At 41.2% G+C, this 17,084-nt stretch overlaps 1 protein-coding gene across 1 annotated transcript in view; it reads right to left on the bottom strand.

The window, feature by feature from the left end:
• Positions 1 to 17,084, bottom strand: part of LOC311075548 (uncharacterized protein) — an 82,920-nt gene that overhangs the window by 2,882 nt on the left and 62,954 nt on the right. Inside the window, exons 20-29 of the mRNA XM_084103044.1 lie at positions 9,609 to 9,662; positions 8,954 to 9,007; positions 8,773 to 8,844; positions 7,259 to 7,294; positions 6,298 to 6,342; positions 3,742 to 3,774; positions 2,281 to 2,427; positions 1,989 to 2,043; positions 1,056 to 1,247; positions 881 to 958 (exon numbers count right to left, since the gene is read on the bottom strand). Coding sequence (XP_083959170.1) covers positions 881 to 958; positions 1,056 to 1,247; positions 1,989 to 2,043; positions 2,281 to 2,427; positions 3,742 to 3,774; positions 6,298 to 6,342; positions 7,259 to 7,294; positions 8,773 to 8,844; positions 8,954 to 9,007; positions 9,609 to 9,662 — 766 coding nt within the window. The remainder of the gene's footprint in view (positions 1 to 880; positions 959 to 1,055; positions 1,248 to 1,988; positions 2,044 to 2,280; positions 2,428 to 3,741; positions 3,775 to 6,297; positions 6,343 to 7,258; positions 7,295 to 8,772; positions 8,845 to 8,953; positions 9,008 to 9,608; positions 9,663 to 17,084) is intronic.

Below are 17,084 nucleotides of genomic sequence, written 5' to 3'. Positions count from 1 at the left end.
CCGCTGTATCGCTGCCATAGTTTGAGCAATCATTCACAATCATTCTCTTTAAATGGACTCCTAAGCCTTCACTGCCTCATGGTTTGCCAGCTGATGTACCTTTGGTTAATATAATTAAAAAGCCAACAACAATCAGTGTAATTACAATTTTATCCTGTGCATGAAAGCACTTGAATTAGCCTAATTGAACACTGGGTGTATTAAATAGAATTATATTCTATACTGAGATGTAAAGAAGTTTTCTGCAGTGGTGGCCTCCTGTTAACAGTGATAAGAGTCCAGACCAGCCGTCCGAACGTATGGCTTACAGAAGGTAAACTTAACTAACAATGTTTCGGGAAACACGCATTAACGATACGGTACAGCTTTAGGTGTAACTTCAGAACGACAGCGTTTAGAAGGTTTGGGGAAACGCAGCGCAGAACTATAAAGTCTGAGGTAATAAGTGCTGCTGAAATGGAGATTTCTGAGTCTGATTTCAGACTTATATGTGTTGCAAATGAAATCTACTGATGCAAATAGATAAAGTGCGACACATTCTGAAACTTACATAACGTGCAATAAACATTTCTGAAATACATAACTCAGACCGTCTCTGATAACAGATCGCTCTAAACTGTAATGTGGACTCATGTATTTTCTGTAAAGCTGCTTTGAAACGATGTATTCTGAAAAGTGCTATACAAATAAATATGAATTAAACTGAATTGCATAAATTAAACACTTCAATGTGTATTTTTGGATGTTTTCTTTTCACTCCTCTGAAACAACATGTTATGAAAAGTCAAATCGCCCAAAATCTCAAAAATGACCGGTGCATGAAAAAACCATGTCTTTGCCTGCGGTGTTTTGTCATAATCATGTAGTAATGTGACTGTACCCGTGTCTCCGGGGGGCCCTGGGTGTCCCGGTCTGCTCTCTCCTTTACTGCCCTTAAACCCCTGAGGGCCTGTGTCCCCTAAAACAGTGACAAACATATTATGCAATTAAAATACAAACCCAAAGCCAAAGTCATTTAGATGATTTGGGCGTGGTATAGCCGGAGATCTCGTCACCTTTGACCCCTGGTGGCCCCTGGACCCCCGGGGGCCCTGAGTATCCCTGAGCCCCGTGTCTGCCGGGATAACCTGGGGACCCGCTGGAGCCCTTGGGCCCTGGAGGCCCGGGGTGTCCCGGGGGCCCTTTAATGCTCTCGCAGGGCTCACAGCGCTGAGGGCCCATCGTCTGCAGGAGCCGGGCCAGCTCGACTGAGGAACACACACATGCTTTACTGAGGGGACATCTCACTTCTACTGGGAAAACACACAATCACTTCCTCCAGTAATATCTCATCCAAAGAAAAGGCATTTCAAGTCGGCATCTATCTATATTCATATGCATCTTATTGGACTGTAAGTGATTCATGCATGCATGTTTTGTTTTAAAAAGCAAAATAAAAAAAAATGATTTGTCATAAATCTGACATTAAAAGGTCGAAATTATGAAAGAAAATGTCATTATGACATTAAAAAGTTGAAATGGAAAAAAAAAAACATAAAAAAGGTCAAAATTATGAATTTTATCTAAATATTTTGACTTTTATCTTTGTCATAGTTTTTACTTTTTATGCCAACATTTGACTTTTTATTTCATAATTATGACTTAGAATGTCAATTTTGAATTTTCAGCCTCATAATTATGACTTACTTGGCATGTCATAATGTCGACTTTTTATCTCATACTTATGACTTAGTATATCATAATTATGATGTACCAAAGCATGGTTATTTCTTCCTCATGTTGCAGAGATGGCTGACCTCTTTAATTCAAAGCAAACTGTAAAAACTGTGATAGCTCAGCAAGTCTTCGTAACAAAAACTCCTTTCTAGTGAACTTTGCTTTTATCCAACAGCTTTAATTGTACGCCGCACGCTATTCTCGGCTCTTCCCACACCAGTTGAGAGAGAGAAAGGAGAGAAGAACGACCTTGACGAAGGTCAGATACTCACTCCTCAGAACGTCTCCGCAGAGCTTCATTAAATGCTCCTCTGAGGGAGGCTTGCCCTGAAACACACATCCACACACTCGTTAGATGGAGTCTGTGCATGAAAAACACACACAGCTTTCAAAGAAGCTCAGTTACACAGTCTTGACCCGAGGCCGTCTTGAAATGATGCGTTCTGACATCATCGCCTCGGCCCGAGGTTTGTTTAGCATCTGTTTATTTCTTATGAAAGGAAATATCTGGTGGCTATAACAAAGATTTTAATTGCTAGTTGTGAGAAAAGTAGGAACACTCACAGGCTTCCCTGGAAATCCCGGAGCGCCGGGTTGTCCCGGAAAACCGTCCTGTCCCGGGAATCCTCTCGCTCCGATCACACCGATGTGACCCACGTCTCCCTTCGGCCCGTCGTGACCTCTGACCCCGGTCTCGCCCACCGAACCTTTCTGGTGGATTAATCACATGATCGACACGTACATCAGCGTAAAGCCACGCATTCCTGCATGTATATTCTTCATGAGTGAGATTAGAGTGGAGCGGCACGATTCATTCAATGAAAATCAAAATCATAATGTGGCCTTGCTGCGTATTAAATCAACGTACAGTTGAAATGCATTGCACTGATTATAACCGGATCTCCACTTCATATTCACATCATTTCTAATATGTTTCTGTGCAGGATTATCCTATATTGGACAATATAATTTGAATAAAAATAAGTTAATACATTTGTTATTACTGTAGTATAATATACAGTGTTATTTTAGTGTTATTTATACTATCTAGTAATAATTTTCAGTTTTTTTATTTCATTTTAAAGTAAATTTGTTATGTACTTTTGTCATTTTTATTAGTGTGTGTATATATATATATATATATATATATATATATATATATATATATATATACTGTATATATCTTTATATTCAGTTTTGTTTTAGTAAGTTTAGTACTTATTTATTTCAGTAAGGTGCCGAGGTAATTTCTTTAACGTTTATTTAATCTAATATTTATATTTTATTTTACTTCAGCTTTTTATCAGTTAATGAAAATTATTTTTAATAGTTTTACAGATAACACTTCCAATTAGTTAACCTTTTTAACACAGTAACTGATATTAACTAACAATGAACAATTCATTAGTTACAGTATTTATTAATCTTTCTTTATATTAGTTAGTAAAAATGCAACTGTTCATTGTTAGTCCATTACATAATGTGAACAGACACAACATTATTACATTTCACTTTAATGATGCATAAGTAAATGCTGAAATTGACATTAGCAAAGATTAATAAATGCTTTAGAATTATTTTGTATTGTTAGTTGGAAATGTTAATGTAAACATCCTGATGTAAAGTAGTTTCAGTTTTAGTAAACAACAACACTGATATATAATATTCCACAATGTTCAAAGAGACTGAAAAACAATCAGGAAGCGTGTTGTTGTTAAGCAGGAATATGAAATGTTAAAGATTAAATCACAATCACAATATTTGTCCAAATAATCAAACGGTGCAGCTCTAGTGTGGAGTAAACACACAGAACATATTTAATAAACCTCTCTGGAGGAAAAATGCATTCTGTTAAAGTGATTTGCATTTATGTCTGGAAACTGATTTGCCCACAAGCATGAAATAATAAACACACAGGAACAATCCTCTGGTTTCCACAGGCCAGGCTTTGAGAACCTGATCATGATCCTGGTGTAACGTAAGCAGGAATGGGTTAATGGGACTGAAGTGTGTAATTCTGCAAACCTCTCCTTTGCTTCCCCTCGGCCCGACTGCACCCTGTTCAGAAAGAGGAAACGTTATGATCAAACCAGAGGATTTTCATCCTCACAGCGAATGAAGAAAGAGACTGAATCACACTGACCGAAGTTTGACACTTCTTAAAGGGGGGGTACAATGGTGTTTCATGTATTCAGAGTTGTTTACAGTGTTAAAGAGATGGATTCTCATGCTAAACATGGCCAAAGTTTAAAAAAAATATTTTGGACGAATAATGGAGAATTTCTTATATGAGCATTTCTCGCGGAAAAGCGCGCCCGCGCACACGTCGACCAGAGGAGAGCGAGACCGCGCACATCCACGCGCTTCAACAGGAAATCATCGGCAGCGCTGCATAGGATTTGTTTGCATAGAATGTCTCCAAAAAAAGTGTGTTTTTGGATGTGAGGGAGAGCATACCGTGTTCAGCTTTCCAAAGAACCCAGTGTTACAGGAACAGTGGATGCAGTTTGTTTTTATTCAGACCTTTATTATGTTATTTTAGAATGATGATTCATAACTGTTCTCTGACACAAATGGTTTGTGAGTCAATGTCTGTGACTAAAGTTTTTACCCAGAAATCAGGAGTGTCTTCTGCAAATTCTAGAATGACTCAACAGGATCAAAGAATCTGAATGTGGCAATTCAGTTTAAGAAGTCAGTGTTCACTCTTATATAGAGTTCCTTCGGGCGCTTCATATGAAGAACCTTTCAGTGCTTCCCAAAATGGGATCATTTTATGGATTTAGTTTTAATGAATTCATTTTATATTCATTTCTTTTTCATTTTGATTATATTTTATGAATTAAACAGCTTGCAAACATACTGTACCTCTAGAATGTGAACATGCAATTGTTTAAAACATTTCTCCTTATATAGAACATTTTTGCCAGTTCTGTGTTAACAAACATGTATTCATTATTTCAATGAGCTCATTGTTTCTGCCTTAAATTATTATATTGTTTAAATTAATGCATTATTAGCTAACTGTGATTTGTGTATGTACGTTTCTGAAATGCATAACTCAGACTCCTCTGATTATAGATCACTGTAATGTGGACTGTGGATTGTGGAAAGCGCTATACAAATAAATGTGAATTGAACTGAACTGTATAGAACCCCATTGAACTTGTTTTTCTAAGAGTGTACAAATTAATGTAATTATTAAACTTCCTACTGTAGCCATCATTTAATGACTTTATCATTCAGAATTGTATATGAAATGAGGTTGCAAGCAGAAATATAATGCAAATATGAATGGAATGAAATCAAAGAAACGCACCTGCTATAAGTGTACTTTTTAATAATTCACTTCATTGTTTTGGTGATGTGATATTTATTGTGTATTGTATTTATTGTTTTGAAATATTTCCAGAAAGGTTTATGATGTAATTATCTATATTGCAAAATATCCTCTGAGGTTTGAATTCATTTGAACTTCAGTTCAGTAAATTCCTCTTCCAGCTCATCTGATCTGAGCCGCTTCTTAATCTGTCCATGCTTCAAACGGTCTATAAGTGCTGTAAGTGAATATATAAGGTTCTATAAGTTATATAAGGTTGTATAAGTTGTATAAGTTCTATAAGGTTCTATAAGGTTCTATGAGGTTCTATAAGTTCTATAAGGTTCTATAAGTGCTATAAGGTTCAATAAGATTCTATAAGTTCTATAAGGTTCTATAAGTTCTATAAGGTTCTATAAGGTTCTATGAGGTTCTATAAGTTCTATAAGGTTCTATGAGGTTCTATAAGTTCTATAAGGTTCTATAAGTTCTATAAGGTTCTATAAGGTTCTATGAGGTTCTATAAGTTCTATAAGGTTCTATAAGTGCTATAAGGTTCTATGAGGTTCTATAAGGTTCAATAAGATTCTATAAGTTCTATAAGGTTCTATAAGTTCTATAAGGTTCTATGAGGTTCTATAAGTTCTATAAGGTTCTCTAATGGCGCTTTTCCATTACCAGTACCAGCTCAACTCGACTCGACTCGGCTCGGCTCGGCTCGCTTTTCGCTCCGTTTTCCATTGCAGATAGTACCTCCACAATAGTACCTGGTCGTCATAGCGACGCCGCAGGAAACTGCCGTGACTTAGTCTTTTACGCGAGACGCGCGAGACACACCCGCTATCCACACACACAGGACAATGGAGGAAATCGAGTGTATGCTGTTTTTGGATGTTTTTATTTTTGTTTTTGCTGTTTTTTTATTCAGGATACTCCGTCTGGCGCGTGCAATGATGACGCAGTGAATAGTGACGATTCTCTCTGACCAATCAGCAATCTGTCATGTTTTCACGTCACATTTTAGTATCGCCTCAGCTCGCCTCAGCCCGCTTAGAACCTCGCCGGAGGTGGTACGAAAAAAAGTACCTGGAAACAGGTACAGGTACAACTTTTACACAGTGGAAAACCAAACAGAGCCGAGTCGAGTCGAGCCGAGGCGAGCTGGTACTGTGTAGTGGAAAAGCGCCATAAGGTTCCATAAGTGCAGTGCAGGGCTATAAGAGGTGGCGCCCCCTGGTGGATGAAGGTGTTTCAACACTTACTGAAAAGCCAGGAATCCCAGGAAAGCCTTTGCTGCCTTTTTCCCCCTGTGAATAAGAGCGGGTCTGTGTTAGCAGGGGTCTCCATCTCTGAAAGGTTATATTAGCATTCAAAATCAACGGGTGGTTCTTATAACCTTTACAAGACTGTGTCACATCCCGTTTACTGACAGAGACTGAGCTAACTACACTTAGGGAGATGTTCCCTATGGATATTATTATGGTAAAGTACACAAATTACACTGCAGCTGCAAGCAAATATATTAGCCTAATGTATTATATTATATTTGATACGCACAATTGTAGGGCTTTTAAATGATCAACTTTGCTGTGACACTCAGTCCAGTCCTTCTGTGTCTGACTGAGAGTGAACGTCTGTTAGTGTAACTGTACAAGCGTCCTTCAGCTCGAGCTCCACGAGTCTTTCTGCTGTCAAATCTGACATGATTTTATCAAGGAAACGTGAGAATAACTTTAATGTTGTTAGTAATATTTACTTGATTATCCAGACATCATTTATTAGAAAAATCACGAGTATCAAATATGATCATCAGGCTTTTGATGAAGGTTTATTAGTTCATCTCTCAATCATCATATTGCATTGGATTATACGATTTAAACTACAGAGCTTTGATCATAAATCTGAGCATTTAATATTTTATTAAGACATATTTTTGGCAGATATTGATACTTACTGTATATGCATTTTATGCAAGTATCTGCTTTACTGTTATAAAGACTGATTTACAGAATTTCCTCTTAACTTAACAGGGTTTTAAAGTGATAACGTTAAACGTTTCCACCAAAAATCCCCACTAAATCTATTATTATGCTTTGAAAACATCAAGGTTAGAGATTAATCTGAATCTGTGTTGAAATCAAACCCACACCTTTGATAAATCACAAACAGCATTAGTACAAAAGCACTTTTTAAAAAGTGCAGGAACTGTCGAGGGATCTGCACCTGAATGCCTTTGGGTCCCGATTCTCCTCTCTCTCCCTGAAAAACAGAAATATCAGCTTACTTTACCTCTCAACAACAGGGGAATAGTGTCAAAAAATGAATCAAATTAGCTGAAAGCCTTCATATCAAACATATATACAATCATTAGCAGAAACTTTATCCAAAGTGACTTACTGTACATTAGATTTGCACTGCCACCTCTCATACGCAACTTACTACTGCATATATGAATATGCATGTAAAACATATTAAATGGTAGCTGGTTTCTAGCTAATCATTAGCTGGATCAAACTGGTTTAAATGGATGACCAGAGCTGGAAAAAACAGATCATACTGGCTTAAACTAGTTCAGCTGAACAAGGAAGCAGGAGATTGTTTACCACGTCCTAAAGCACAGTTACCATATACTATATACTATATGTTGTTCGAACTTCTATGAAATATTGGACTACAAGACTATCCTAGTATTCAGACTCTGTGTGAGCAATGCACATTAAACGAGCCGTCTCATGGACTCTCCTCATGAACTCCTACCGTCTGGAAGAAGTTATAAACAGAACAGGTTTAAAGACTCTTTTGTACCGGTATCAGTTAGACTGTTGAACATGGATTAGCGACGTCTACATATTTTTATGTGTATGATGTGTATGAATATTTTGTGTCATTTTTTAATGTATCAGGTGTTGGCGAAATGCTGTCTATGGAGTCCATTCCAAATTTCCCCATCAGGGACGATCAGGACTGTTTCATGTCATTAATATGGTTTATCTGGATGTTGCAGAAGGGAATTGCGTTCCTTTATTGAGCTCAAACACTCGATGACCAAACAGATGCGGATTATTCCCTGCACACACACTTTTATCCGAAGCGACTCGAGCGACATCTGGGAATCTGATCTTAGACCTCGATGTCGTGAGTGTCATGAGCCGATTCAGTTCAATGTTTGATTGTAGATCTAGTTTAGCTGATTAATACTTTCATTTATCAAGGACGCATTAAATTGATCAAAAGTGACAGTAAATGTTACAAAAGATTCTGTGTAATGCTGTTCTTTTGAACTTTCTAGTACTCAAAGAAACCTGAAAAATAAAATGTATGACGGTTTACACAGAAATATGAAGCAGCACAAGTGTTTTACACACTGATAATAATCATAAGTGTTTCTTGAGCATCAAATCATCATATTAGAGTGATTTCTGAAGGATCATGTGACACTGGAATTCAGCTTTGATCACAGGAATAAATTAAACTTTACTATATATTCACATAGAAAACAGCTGATTTACATTATACTAGTATTTCACTGTTTTTACTGTATTTTCAATCAAATAAACGCAGCTTTGGTGAGCAGAAGACACTCTTTGACAAACATTAAAAACCTCTGACAGCTGTAGTGCATGTGGAGGTTTCTTCATGTTTGTGGAACGGCAGCTTCACCTCGTACGAGTGAGGTCGTATGAATTAGCCACCTCATAAAATTTGTTCGAATTGCCGTGAGAACGGGTTGGCTTTACCTTGTGTCCTTTATATCCCTGAAGGCCCATCGCTCCGGGAACTCCTGGAGATCCGGGATCACCCTGGTCACCCTGTGGGATTCACAATACATCTGAGAATAAACTCCTCATTCATCCAGGAGAGCTCTGGATGCTAACGGCACGATTGCGTGACTAAATGCAGAAAATCGAAGACTCTTACCTTTTGACCGGCCGTACCAGGATCACCAGCAATGCCTTTCTCTCCCACTTTACCCTGAACACACACAACAACACAAGTCCCAGCAAGCAATAGCCGTGTATGTTACCTATAGTCCGGCTATGAGTAACACACTTCTAGCCAAAATAACCTTGAATTTGGTTACATGTCATTTTTGCAAAAAATAAGATATTCCATCATGTAAGAAAAATAAACAGAGATTACAAAGTGTTTGGTTTCATTTCCTCATTCATTTCATTTCTTTGTTATCTAATTGATGACTAGTCTATTACATTTTTACTGACAGCCCAAATTTTACTTTGTTTTAGCATAGACGTCTGGGCTGTGCTTGGACGGCTAGTAGACATCTTTTAAACACTAAATTGCTTCGTGGGGAGATCTCATGCTCTCAAAACCACAAGCAATTTCTCCATTATAACTTAGCTAGGAAGAAGCCATTTGTTTCCAGATAACAAGCCCAGTAATCACTGTAAATATTAAAGGCAATTCTGCCACAAAATGATTCTCCTAGAATCCATTTGATAAGGGCACACAATTCCAGGAACGGAATAAATGTAATCTCAGCACGGCTATTCCCACCAGATTCAAGTCAAGGTATTAGCATAATTGCTAGCAGTGATGTTAGTATCGGACGAACCTTGTGTCCGTGGGGTCCGTGTGCTCCAGGAGCCCCTGAAGGCCCCGGCACGCCCTGGAGGGTTTAATCACACAACACAGCGTTAAACACTGTCTGGTAACACAGAACTGTCTCGCTCCACAAATAAAGTTTCAGCACAACTTCAGAAGATATTCGGAAATGAACTTAAGTTAAAAAGCGCAATCAAAAACTGCATAAATAAATTACATTGGAAACTATGATGTTACAAACAGATAAAAGTTTTTATTCGATGTACTTACTTACTTTGGAAAACTTGTCACTCCAAGTAATTAGTAAAGGTCAGCACACATTCATTTAAACAAATAATGTTTTGTTGAGCCAACTAGCCAACTTAATAAATGTAAGTTCCTGTGTCATACTAACCAGACTTGTCTTTATCGGACCAGTGCTGCATCCCAATTCACACACTATCCGTCCTAATCGGATTATGCTGAAATGAGTATTCCAAAGACTTTTCTGGTTAGAATCCGAAATGCAGATCTGTGCACAACGGCTAATATTGCCCACAACTATTGCGAGTTGGACGAGGATTCGATTAGAACATTCAAACACGAATAAAAAGTGTTCATGTGTGCGAGACCGACGTTTAACCCTCTGCTGCTTGTGTGGCGCTCAAAAATGACAGATTTTTTGGTTTATTTCAATTAAATGAATATAGGCTACCATATTTTAGTTTGATAATGTTTTTTATTTAATATTTTGGGGGGATTTTAGATCATAGTTATGATCTATTTATTACCTGTTAATCACTTTTTGAGCATAGACCTGGAAATGAAATTTCCAACTTAAAGTGTTGTAAATCTTGAATGCTTAAAGCACCGACTGAACTTTGGTCTCTTTTTAAAGAAGACATTTGCCAGATTATTGTTGAAGTTAAAAAAGTTAAAAAAGTGAACTTAAAAACAAAAACAAAAAAACATTTATAGGCATTTATTATAGACACAATAAATGAAAAAAGACTCTGAAAAAAAGACTCAATTTAAATTTTATATGAAACACATATTTTTCAAAACATGTTTTACTCTAAAGCCATAATTCTGAGCTTTAGTAAGCGTTTGTTTGGCCGCAATACCAAACGCGTCCACTAGATCTCCCATTCGTTACTCGAACAGCACAACTGTGACTTTCTTTTCCCCAGGACCATTTAACCTTTTCCAATTATGTCCATGATTTTTTATATTCAAATAGCAAGTGCCAAAACCTTTACCAAGTTTTGTACCAATCCGATGAAGTGAAAAAATTCTAACAACCAAAACGTAACATTTTTCGGGTTAAAAATATCCAAACAGCAGCAGAGGGTTAAGTAGAGAGCTATAGATAAAGGGGTTAGAGTGTAATCAGTATTTAACCTGACGAAAATATATTTATTCAATGTTATCCACATTATATTTCATTTGCAACAGCATTATGAACTTTTATAAAGATACGTTTGGACATAAACTTTTAAATACATCATTATGCAGACGCATGAAAGAGCCACAAATGCAGGTTAATGTGCTGTTTTATTTATCTCTGATTAAATTGAATGTAGAGGATTTTAACTGAGAATTTTAATTTATGGGTGAACTATCCCTTTCAGGAGGGCATCTAATTATCTATGTCACATGGTCCATGTTTACAATACAGTACAAAATAAGTTTCCCCTTTTGTACAGATGGATATGAAATTGAAAGACTAACCGGTGTAGACATTCAGCGACATCTAAATGTTTTGATTGTATTTCATTTTTCCAGATTTAGAACTATACTATAAAAAAAAACAAATTGCTCTTATTCAGTTTTTTGTTGTTAAGTTTAACATTTTTGAAAAAAGCATGAAAATATGGGCCTTTAGGTACACTGGGGTGTTTGGGTCTATAACTGAGAAAATAAGTCATATAAATTGAAAGATGTCGTCATTTAATGTATTTTTTGCCCAAAGCAATGATAAATGATCCTCAGTTCAGCTCACATAGACTGATGTTGTGTTCACTGTGAAGAATTATGAAAAACTGAACCAAGTACTGAGAAATGTGTCCTAGTGAAAACTGTAATGACCCCTCAAACACCACTAGGTGGCAGCAGACTTTCCTCGAGTGTGTGTGTGTCTGTCCATCAGAGGTCACCCTAACACTGTTCACTCTGTCGAGTGTGTGTGTCTGTCCATCAGAGGTCACCCTAACACTGTTCACTCTGTCGAGTGTGTGTGTGTCCATCAGAGGTCACCCTAACACTGTTCACTCTGTCGAGTGTGTGTGTGTCCATCAGAGGTCACCCTAACACTGTTCACTCTGTCGAGTGTGTGTGTTTGTCCATCAGAGGTCACCCTAACACTGTTCACTCTGTCGAGTGTATGTGTGTTTGTCCATCAGAGGTCACCCTAACACTGTTCACTCTGTCGAGTGTGTGTGTGTTTGTCCATCAGAGGTCACCCTAACACTGTTCACTCTGTCGAGTGTGTGTGTGTTTGTCCATCAGAGGTCACCCTAACACTGTTCACTCTGTCGAGTGTGTGTGTGTCTGTCCATCAGAGGTCACCCTAACACTGTTCACTCTGTCGAGTGTGTGTGTCTGTCCATCAGAGGTCACCCTAACACTGTTCACTCTGTCGAGTGTGTGTGTGTTTGTCCATCAGAGGTCACCCTAACACTGTTCACTCTGTCGAGTGTGTGTGTGTCTGTCCATCAGAGGTCACCCTAACACTGTTCACTCTGTCGAGTGTGTGTGTGTCTGTCCATCAGAGATCACCCTAACACTGTTCACTCTGTCGAGTGTGTGTGTGTTTGTCCATCAGAGGTCACCCTAACACTGTTCACTCTGTCGAGTGTGTGTGTGTGTGTCCATCAGAGGTCACCCTAACACTGTTCACTCTGTCGAGTGTGTGTGTGTGTGTGTCCATCAGAGGTCACCCTAACACTGTTCACTCTGTCGAGTGTGTGTGTCCATCAGAGGTCACCCTAACACTGTTCACTCTGTCGAGTGTGTGTTTCTATCCATCAGAGGTCACCCTAACACTGTTCACTCTGTCGAGTGTGTGTGTGTGTGTGTGTGTCCATCAGAGGTCACCCTAACACTGTTCACTCTGTCGAGTGTGTGTGTGTGTGTGTCCATCAGAGGTCACCCTAACACTGTTCACTCTGTCGAGTGTGTGTTTCTATCCATCAGAGGTCACCCTAACACTGTTCACTCTGTCGAGTGTGTGTGTGTGTGTGTGTGTCCATCAGAGGTCACCCTAACACTGTTCACTCTGTCGAGTGTGTGTGTGTCCATCAGAGGTCACCCTAACACTGTTCACTCTGTCGAGTGTGTGTGTGTCCATCAGAGGTCACCCTAACACTGTTCACTCTGTCGAGTGTGTGTGTGTGTGTCCATCAGAGGTCACCCTAACACTGTTCACTCTGTCGAGTGTGTGTGTGTGTCCATCAGAGGTCACCCTAACACTGTTCACTCTGTCGAGTGTGTGTGTGTCCATCAGAGGTCACCCTAACACTGTTCACTCTGTCGAGTGTGTGTGTGTGTCCATCAGAGGTCACCCTAACACTGTTCACTCTGTCGAGTGTGTGTGTGTCCATCAGATGTCAGCCTAACACTGTTCACTCTGTCGAGTGTGTGTGTGTGTCCATCAGAGGTCACCCTAACACTGTTCACTCTGTCGAGTGTGTGTGTGTGTCCATCAGAGGTCACCCTAACACTGTTCACTCTGTCGAGTGTGTGTGTGTCCATCAGAGGTCACCCTAACACTGTTCACTCTGTCGAGTGTGTGTGTGTGTCCATCAGAGGTCACCCTAACACTGTTCACTCTGTCGAGTGTGTGTGTGTGTGTGTCCATCAGAGGTCACCCTAACACTGTTCACTCTGTCGAGTGTGTGTGTGTGTCCATCAGAGGTCACCCTAACACTGTTCACTCTGTCGAGTGTGTGTGTCTGTCCATCAGAGGTCACCCTAACACTGTTCACTCTGTCGAGTGTGTGTGTGTTTGTCCATCAGAGGTCACCCTAACACTGTTCACTCTGTCGAGTGTGTGTGTGTGTCCATCAGAGGTCACCCTAACACTGTTCACTCTGTCGAGTGTGTGTGTCTGTCCATCAGAGGTCACCCTAACACTGTTCACTCTGTCGAGTGTGTGTGTGTCTGTCCATCAGAGGTCACCCTAACACTGTTCACTCTGTCGAGTGTGTGTGTGTCTGTCCATCAGAGATCACCCTAACACTGTTCACTCTGTCGAGTGTGTGTGTGTTTGTCCATCAGAGGTCACCCTAACACTGTTCACTCTGTCGAGTGTGTGTGTGTGTCCATCAGAGGTCACCCTAACACTGTTCACTCTGTCGAGTGTGTGTGTGTCCATCAGATGTCAGCCTAACACTGTTCACTCTGTCGAGTGTGTGTGTGTGTCCATCAGAGGTCACCCTAACACTGTTCACTCTGTCGAGTGTGTGTGTGTGTCCATCAGAGGTCACCCTAACACTGTTCACTCTGTCGAGTGTGTGTGTGTCCATCAGAGGTCACCCTAACACTGTTCACTCTGTCGAGTGTGTGTGTGTGTCCATCAGAGGTCACCCTAACACTGTTCACTCTGTCGAGTGTGTGTGTGTGTGTGTCCATCAGAGGTCACCCTAACACTGTTCACTCTGTCGAGTGTGTGTGTGTGTCCATCAGAGGTCACCCTAACACTGTTCACTCTGTCGAGTGTGTGTGTGTCCATCAGATGTCACCCTAACACTGTTCACTCTGTCGAGTGTGTGTGTGTGTCCATCAGAGGTCACCCTAACACTGTTCACTCTGTCGAGTGTGTGTGTGTGTCCATCAGAGGTCACCCTAACACTGTTCACTCTGTCGAGTGTGTGTGTGTCCATCAGAGGTCACCCTAACACTGTTCACTCTGTCGAGTGTGTGTGTGTCCATCAGATGTCAGCCTAACACTGTTCACTCTGTCGAGTGTGTGTGTGTGTCCATCAGATGTCAGCCTAACACTGTTCACTCTGTCGAGTGTGTGTGTGTGTGTCCATCAGAGGTCACCCTAACACTGTTCACTCTGTCGAGTGTGTGTGTGTGTCCATCAGAGGTCACCCTAACACTGTTCACTCTGTCGAGTGTGTGTGTGTCCATCAGAGGTCACCCTAACACTGTTCACTCTGTCGAGTGTGTGTTTGTCCATCAGAGGTCACCCTAACACTGTTCACTCTGTCGAGTGTGTGTGTGTGTCCATCAGAGGTCACCCTAACACTGTTCACTCTGTCGAGTGTGTGTGTGTGTGTGTCCATCAGAGGTCACCCTAACACTGTTCACTCTGTCGAGTGTGTGTGTGTGTCCATCAGAGGTCACCCTAACACTGTTCACTCTGTCGAGTGTGTGTGTGTCCATCAGATGTCAGCCTAACACTGTTCACTCTGTCGAGTGTGTGTGTGTGTCCATCAGAGGTCACCCTAACACTGTTCACTCTGTCGAGTGTGTGTGTGTGTCCATCAGAGGTCACCCTAACACTGTTCACTCTGTCGAGTGTGTGTGTGTGTGTGTCCATCAGAGGTCACCCTAACACTGTTCACTCTGTCGAGTGTGTGTGTGTGTGTGTCCATCAGATGTCAGCCTAACACTGTTCACTCTGTCGAGTGTGTGTGTGTGTCCATCAGAGGTCACCCTAACACTGTTCACTCTGTCGAGTGTGTGTGTGTGTCCATCAGAGGTCACCCTAACACTGTTCACTCTGTCGAGTGTGTGTTTGTCCATCAGAGGTCACCCTAACACTGTTCACTCTGTCGAGTGTGTGTGTGTGTCCATCAGAGGTCACCCTAACACTGTTCACTCTGTCGAGTGTGTGTGTGTGTGTGTCCATCAGAGGTCACCCTAACACTGTTCACTCTGTCGAGTGTGTGTGTGTGTCCATCAGAGGTCACCCTAACACTGTTCACTCTGTCGAGTGTGTGTGTGTCCATCAGATGTCAGCCTAACACTGTTCACTCTGTCGAGTGTGTGTGTGTGTCCATCAGAGGTCACCCTAACACTGTTCACTCTGTCGAGTGTGTGTGTGTGTCCATCAGAGGTCACCCTAACACTGTTCACTCTGTCGAGTGTGTGTGTGTGTGTGTCCATCAGAGGTCACCCTAACACTGTTCACTCTGTCGAGTGTGTGTGTGTGTCCATCAGAGGTCACCCTAACACTGTTCACTCTGTCGAGTGTGTGTGTGTCCATCAGATGTCACCCTAACACTGTTCACTCTGTCGAGTGTGTGTGTGTGTGTCCATCAGAGGTCACCCTAACACTGTTCACTCTGTCGAGTGTGTGTGTGTGTCCATCAGAGGTCACCCTAACACTGTTCACTCTGTCGAGTGTGTGTGTGTCCATCAGAGGTCACCCTAACACTGTTCACTCTGTCGAGTGTGTGTGTGTCCATCAGAGGTCACCCTAACACTGTTCACTCTGTCGAGTGTGTGTTTGTCCATCAGAGGTCACCCTAACACTGTTCACTCTGTCGAGTGTGTGTGTGTGTCCATCAGAGGTCACCCTAACACTGTTCACTCTGTCGAGTGTGTGTGTGTCCATCAGAGGTCACCCTAACACTGTTCACTCTGTCGAGTGTGTGTTTGTCCATCAGAGGTCACCCTAACACTGTTCACTCTGTCGAGTGTGTGTGTCCATCAGAGGTCACCCTAACACTGTTCACTCTGTCGAGTGTGTGTGTCCATCAGAGGTCACCCTAACACTGTTCACTCTGTCGAGTGTGTGTGTGTTTGTCCATCAGAGGTCACCCTAACACTGTTCACTCTGTCGAGTGTGTGTGTGTGTCCATCAGAGGTCACCCTAACACTGTTCACTCTGTCGAGTGTGTGTGTGTCCATCAGATGTCAGCCTAACACTGTTCACTCTGTCGAGTGTGTGTGTGTCCATCAGAGGTCACCCTAACACTGTTCACTCTGTCGAGTGTGTGTGTGTTTGTCCATCAGAGATCACCCTAACACTGTTCACTCTGTCGAGTGTGTGTGTGTGTGTCCATCAGAGGTCACCCTAACACTGTTCACTCTGTCGAGTGTGTGTGTGTCCATCAGAGGTCACCCTAACACTGTTCACTCTGTCGAGTGTGTGTGTGTGTCCATCAGATGTCAGCCTAACACTGTTCACTCTGTCGAGTGTGTGTGTGTGTGTCCATCAGAGGTCACCCTAACACTGTTCACTCTGTCGAGTGTGTGTGTGTCCATCAGAGGTCACCCTAACACTGTTCACTCTGTCGAGTGTGTGTGTGTCCATCAGAGGTCACCCTAACACTGTTCACTCTGTCGAGTGTGTGTGTGTGTGTGTGTGTCCATCAGAGGTCACCCTAACACTGTTCACTCTGTCGAGTGTGTGTGTGTCCATCAGAGGTCACCCTAACACTGTTCACTCTGTCGAGTGTGTGTGTGTCCATCAGAGGTCACCCTAACACTGTTCACTCTGTCGAGTGTGTGTGTGTGTGTCCATCAGAGGTCACCCTAACACTGTTCACTC

The sequence above is a fragment of the Abramis brama genome, assembly GCF_963993115.1.
Source record: "Abramis brama genome assembly, chromosome: 24".
Taxonomy (NCBI): domain Eukaryota; kingdom Metazoa; phylum Chordata; class Actinopteri; order Cypriniformes; family Leuciscidae; genus Abramis; species Abramis brama.
The sequence above is the reverse complement of the archived record's forward strand: the minus strand, read 5'-3'. Positions and strand labels throughout refer to the sequence as shown.